Here is a 7072-nt window from a genome sequence, read left to right on the forward strand (position 1 = left end):
CCTGGGAACGCCTTGGTATTCCCCCGGATAAGCTGGAGGAGGTGGCTGGGGAGAGGGAGGTCTGGGCCTCTTTGCTTAGGCTGCTGCCCCCGCGACCCGGCCCCGGACAAAGCGGATGAAGATGGATGAATGGATGGATGGATGAAAGATATATAAGTCTAAAATTTAAAGTGTGACTTGGTGGCGGTGCTAGAGAAAAAGTCATGTCAGGGGTTTTGGTGATGACATGATGACTTGAATGGGTTCATCAGCTTCTGGCCATGAATGTTGTCAGTAATTTTGAAAATAATTCATGCAAACCTTTCAAGATACATTTATTCTAAATTAAAAGTTTGGCCTGATGGTGGCACTAGAGTTTCATTATCAAGGGGCTATTTGTGTATTCAATAAATAAACAAAGTGGCTGACACAAACACTTGGTCAACAATTGTATGTAACCATTTTCTGGAGGCAAATATCCCATGGGGTTGACCCCAATGGTAAAACATGTTAGTAATATTTGAGGAGAATATGAGGGTTAAAAGTAGAGAGGATGTCTGTCTTCCAAAGAGGGCCCGGTGGCGCCTGTGTCCGGCAGCCTCGCCTCTGTCAGTGCGCCCCAGGGCAGCTGTGGCTACAATGTAGCTGCCATCACCAGTATGTGAATGTGTGTGTGAATGGGTGAATGACTGAATGTGTAAAGTGCTTTGGGGTCCTTAGGGACTAGTAAAGCGCTATACAAATACAGGCCATTTACCATTTACCAAAGACAAACTGGGAGCTGGTTCCACAGAAAAGGGGCCAGAAAGCTGAAGGCTCTGCCTCCCATTCTGCTCTTAATTCTGCCCTAGTAACCACAAGTAAACCGGCAGTCAGAGAGCAAAGTGCTGTATTAGGATAATTTGATGCAATTAGGTCTTTACAATATGTTGAACATATGTGAGATTTAAAAGGACATTTGAAAACATCTGATCTAAAGTGGTTTTTTTCTGAATGTCTGCTGTTTGTCAGTCCATCAAAGCAAAGATGGAGGAGTTAAGGCCTCTCATCCCAGTTCTGGAGTCCTACAAAGCAGATGCACTGTTGGTCCGCCAGTTTAAAGAAGAGGCAGCGAATGTGACGGAGCTGCTGGGATCATTGCAGGAACAGCTCGGAGGTCTGGACTATCAGGAGCTCCACAGCCGGGTGATAAGCCTGGAGGACCGACTGAAGGCTTGCATGCAGAGGCTAGGTGGGTAGAGGAAAATAAAATCTGAAGCTCATACTATCTTTTCTGAATCAAGAAAATATCTGAACTTGCCTTTGTGGACTAAAGTTTTCAGAGGGCTGGGTGTGACCACACAAAGCTGTGTACATTAAACTCTTAATATCTCCTGCAGTTTCTGCAAATTTTCATGTTATTTTGTCCACATGTGCCTACAGATTTCTCTGTTTGTTTTTTAGCTTGTGGGAAGCTCACAGGAATCTCCGAGCCAATCACCATAAAGACATCTGGATCTAGATTTGGATCATGGATGACTGACCCACTTGCTCCAGCTGGAGACAACAGAGTAAGTCTTAATATGTAACAGTAAATCAAATTTATGAGCATATCATACTAGCTCTCTTCAGTGTTGGGAAGGTTACTTTTAAAATGTATTCCACTACAGATTACAGATTAGATCCCCCAAAATGTATTTTGTAACGTAACTCAATAAGAGTAACGTAACGGAATACTTTGGATTACTTAATATATTATGTTTTTTACAACTACATGAATGTACTATTGCTGTGTGATTTATTACTATTACTGAAGGTTACTTGCCATACCAATACCAACTAGATGTTTAAATCTTAACATAAATGAATAACAGTAGGGTGGACATTAGGTAAGGCTGCAATTTTTGCAGCGATCTCGTATAGAAAACTATTCCGCGCGTATATAAAACAGGTCCGCGGCTCCGAACCGTAGTAAAGGGACCTCTGGCTAATATGTCGGGTTCGTGTCGGGCTTGTAGCTGAAAACTAGCTGTACTTTGTTGTCTAGGTCAACTGTGCTAGCGAGAGACAGAGAGAGGCGTTGAAAGGCTGCTCCAACGGAACTTATTTTTTCACGAACACAGTGTACAGTCGAGTCTTAATAGCTTACTTACAACTGGGCTACACTGCCCATGAGACTACATTCTTTACAGCTATGCCTGTAACACTCTGCCTGTTGCCTTCTTATTAAGTCATTCTTTTGAATAATAATTTTAAAAAATATTTCTTCACGTCATTATGCGGCCACAAGTAGAGGTGACATGGGCCACGAGACTGAGACACAGGCATTAGACCCTCTTAATGCGTGTTTTGTTTGGGTTCCACCGGCGTGGAATCACCAAAAATAGAAAGGTGACAGCCTAACATATGAAATGGGAAAAGACCGCCATGTAATCCATTTATTTCAGCAAAGTAACTGTATTCTGAATACCACATTTTTAAACGGTAACTGTAACGGAATACAGTTACTCATATTTTGTATTTTAAATAGGTTACGGTGGTACATGTATTCTGTTACTTTCCAACACTGGCTCTTTTTTAGCTTAGAGAGTTTTTCGTGCCACTATACGAACACGAATTAGAAGTAACTTGATAAGGATATCTCGGCTGCAGTGGTCCTTTTACGATGTTTTGCTATGCATACATTGCATGTCTGTGGAACATAAAGGATTCAAGTTAACAATACAAATAATTATGATTGTTTTTATTTTTAATATTTGTTCTTTTTCCTTACAGGTATGGTACATGGATGGGTACCATAACAATCGCTTTGTTAGGGAGTACCAGTCCATGTCTGACTTCATGATGACAGACAATTTCACCTCTCACCGACTTCCTCATCCCTGGTCTGGTACTGGGCAGGTGGTTTATAATGGATCTCTTTACTTCAACAAGTTTCAGAGTCACACAATCATTAAATTTGACTTCAGCACATCGCTCATCAGCAGATCGCGACAACTTGACTTTGCTGGTTACAACAATATGTACCATTACTCCTGGGGTGGGCACTCTGACATTGACCTCATGGTGGACGAAGGTGGGCTGTGGGCTGTATATGCTACCAATCAAAATGCTGGTAATATTGTTCTTAGCCAGCTAAACCCCAACACCCTACAGATCATCCGAAGCTGGACCACCAACCATCCAAAACGCAGCGCTGGTGAGGCCTTCATGATCTGTGGAACCCTGTATGTCACCAATGGGTACTCAGGTGGAACCAAAGTATACTACGCCTTTTCCACCAACTCATCCACTTATGAGTACATCGACATCCCTCTGACCAACAAATACAGCCACCTGTCTATGCTTGACTACAACCCTCGAGACAGAGCACTCTACGCCTGGAACAATGGCCACCAAGTTCTTTATAATGTCACACTTTATCACATAATACAGTAACAATCAATATTAGCCACTCTCACATTCAAAAGAAAAAACAAATCAAGACCCCACAATGTTACTGCAATCACAGTACACATGATCCCTTACACAGGATGCTCTGTGGGCCTTTACAAAGTAATGCTCCAAAATTTTATACAATTGAAGAATAAATACGATTTTCCTGAAAACATTAGGTGATATCGAACTATACAACTAAATAAAAAAATAGAATAAATCCTAAAGTACTCTGACTGTTAGAGGGTCAAAGGAAAATAGAAAATAGTTATCAGGTCAGTTTATTTGCTTCCTGGACAGAGAGTGGTGTATTAGCTACAATTAGCTTAGCTCCATCTGAAGAAAAAAAACACCTTCCAAAAAGCTGAAGGCTGGGTCCCTGATCCTCCTCTTGTCCACACATTCCTCTCTAACAGAAACTTCATCATCTTAAAAAATGATTCACCTGCATGTGAAATCTTCAGGGAACTGCTAGCCCTGAGATAGAAGAGAGCCCATTCTGAAAGCGGAACCACTAACTTTACAGCCCTTGTCAGTATATAGGTAGTGACTTAAGATTTAGTTCAGGTTTAGAGAAATATTTTGATTGCCAGTATAGGCCTTTAAGGTGTCAGCTGGTGTACTCAAGAGTAGAACCGGGATCAAATCAGGAAACCCGTCTATGTGATGCTGTGTTTGAACACTTCAGGTGCTATTACATTTTTAGACCAGTCCATTAAATATGTCAAAAGAACATAAGAGGAATCTAAGAGAGTGTTGGGTTTTTTTCTGTCATGATGGAGCTAGCTAACCAAACCAAATGTTCTCAGTAGCTGTGCCCCAAAACATCGGCTGCATCCTCCTGAGGCCACATTTGTAGGCCGATTACGTCACAGCCAGGCAACAAAGGCTGTCCCAATTCGTCGACTCCTTCAAATGCGGCCGACAAATGCGTTCTTCATTTCCCTGAATTTGAAGTATGTCCTTCGTGGCCCACCATATCTCAGAATTCATAGCGCAGCTCAGCCAATTCCAGTTTCCAACAATGGCGGCCGCTACTAAGTTTTAAAATTGCTCTTGTTAATCTTTCTGGGTCACAAAATAAACTTTTTTTTTTTTTAAATGACATCAGAAACAGCAGTATGCGACATTACGTGATGGCAGAGCTTCAGTTCATCCTTTGTCATTTTTTTTTTTTTAAATAAATAGGACAGGGGGAATGAATGAGAGAAAGAGGGGGAGAGAAAGAAAGGAAACCAAAGGGGAGAAGAGATGGTACAAAATAAACTTAACATATTTTCAGGCGAGAAAGTAGCTGTGTAAACTTCAAATACCTTCTTGGTTTATCAAGACATCGCATATTTGCAAAAGTACTTTGAAGTTTTCGGAGACATCTGTTACCCACCCACTCAATAGCTAGCCGGGGGGTTCAATGGTCACTCGAGCTGGTGAGAGCAGCGGACTCCCGGCTTCATCGTTTTTAGACCCCCGCTGTCTTTCGCTACTCAGGTTAAACATGATATATAAGTCACTCGGATAACTTAAACATGTAATTGTTTGGCTTTTTTCAGTGTTTTATTTGTTCCGGAGTAAATCGGTTTGGCTGAGATCAAAGTTATTAGATTATTAGATTAAATAAAACTTTATTAATCCATCGGGTGGGTTCCTCCGGGATTTTCAAACAGCTGAATAAACGTCAAATAGAAAACTGATTAAACACGGTCGAGAATTTACACCAGTGTCCTGTTATATTTTAGATACCAAGGAGCAGACGGCTGAGTTTATCAAACTTCACAGACACAGCGGCCACGCAAATCTGAATGCTAGACTGTCAGATTTCACAGCCTTGCACTTCCGGCCTTCTCGGTCTTAGAAGGACCTGGCCCATGTAGGCCGCGAAGGCCGGGTCCTCCGAAGGATGCAGCCGACGTTTTGGGACACGTTTGTGTAAAGCTAGGCTAAAAGCTAGCTGGAATTCTCAGTACTGAAATACTGCACAAAGCATTGGACTGTTAACTTATGTCATTGACTTCTTTTATTAAATGTTTCTTAAAAATTGTATTTAAATAATTAACTCAGTTGTTTGACACAAATGCACTTAAAATGTGAAACACAGTGAAATTAAAAATTTCACAGTGAGAAAACCCAACATTTTTAGATGACATATTTTGATGGACACTGAAGAATGCTTCACAGTTTTTTCAAGATTTATTTTCTCTGCGTAATCTCTTCTGACTGAAGCAAGACCCGCTGTTCTTATTCTTATATCCCTTAATATTATAAATAATAAGGTATTTCTTACTGTTGTGTGTTATACAGCAATACAAATGATTGCCTGTTTTTTGCAATACTTCATTCAGTTTTTCAGGTTTATCATTGTACCATGTGAAATTCATTCAGATCACTGAGCTATGGGCATAGTCTAACTATTTAAACAATAAGAATTCCTCTACACACTCACCTGTTGTTCTCAATAAGTAATTTAAGTGTTGCCCTGAATGGTAGTTATGAATGCACATGATGCTTGGCTGATACATTGATGCTAAAATCCTCTTTACCATCAAACGTCTTGTCCAGCATCACTTTAGATTCCATGACATCGTGTGATCTGTCAGACAGAAGAACCCAGTACGACGTTTGTGCAAAACAGATGATATGTACAGAAACTGTAGTCTGTTGGTCTCAGTGAACATCAGTTAGCTGATTTCAGTATCACTGGTCTGTGCAGCTTTTAGTTATTTGAGGCTAAGCCCAAAAACAAAGTGACTGCACAACAGTTGTTCTTCATTCTAACACCCGATTGACTTGTAATAGCTTATTTGCTTTTGTTTTCCATATCAGATGATTTTTTTTTTTTACAGTACTTTAAGTACGTCTTGATGCATGCTCAATCATCCAGGTAAGTAAATCTCCAAAGGTTGATTCTGTGCATCTGGACGTAGCTACGTTCAGATGCACAGAATCAACTTTTGGATAGTACTTTAAGTATTTGTTTGTTTGTTTGTTTGTTTTACTTCTGTCATAAATGCTTGGCGTAAGCAGCAGGTTTTAATTCTACAGCCCCCTTCAAATGTGTAAGATGATTTATTCTGTTTTCATGACCAATAGCCTTAATATGTGATTGTGCTATGGATTTCTTCACCCAACCACTTAACAAAATTTAAACAAAGAGGCTCAGTTTCAGGAACTGTTCGTGAACTCTTCATGTGTCTGTTTAAAGGCTTCATTGATCCCACAAGGCAACACGTTACAGTAACATGATTATGAATAGTACACTCTACAAATACACAACACAGTTAAAATAAAAGTGCCACAGGTAAGGGCCTTAAATTATGAGATAGTACAACAATTATATATATATATACACACACACACACACACATATATATATATACACACACACACACACACACATATATATATATATATATATATATATATACACATATATATATATATATATATATATATATATATATATCAGTAATGAAATACAAAGAAAAGTAAATGGGTGATGAGCAGTAATAATGGAGAGCAGTTTGTTCACCGACCTCGGACCCTCAGAGGCGTTTAAAAATGCCTCTCACATTCTGACCAATGATGCTTCCAGCTTTGTGGATTGATCTGCAATCAGTGCCAGAGAAGGCAGAAAGCACAGTTTCAGCAGTTATGTGATGGCGAAGTAAACAAACATCAGTGA

The 7072-nt window shown here is 40.0% G+C and overlaps 1 protein-coding gene across 1 annotated transcript in view; it reads left to right on the forward strand.

Annotated features, from left to right (window-relative positions):
- LOC102302356 (noelin) overlaps positions 1-4320 on the forward strand; it is a 13864-nt gene extending 9544 nt beyond the window's left edge. Inside the window, exons 4-6 of the mRNA XM_005952496.3 lie at positions 991-1210; positions 1423-1529; positions 2734-4320. Of these exons, the coding sequence (XP_005952558.1) occupies positions 991-1210; positions 1423-1529; positions 2734-3396 (990 nt within the window). The 3' untranslated portion in view covers positions 3397-4320. The remainder of the gene's footprint in view (positions 1-990; positions 1211-1422; positions 1530-2733) is intronic.
- Positions 4321-7072: the final 2752 nt, after the last annotated feature.

Source organism: Haplochromis burtoni, unplaced genomic scaffold (assembly GCF_018398535.1).
Source record: "Haplochromis burtoni strain Fernald_Lab_line unplaced genomic scaffold, NCSU_Asbu1 Contig_1617, whole genome shotgun sequence".
In the NCBI taxonomy this organism is placed as follows: domain Eukaryota; kingdom Metazoa; phylum Chordata; class Actinopteri; order Cichliformes; family Cichlidae; genus Haplochromis; species Haplochromis burtoni.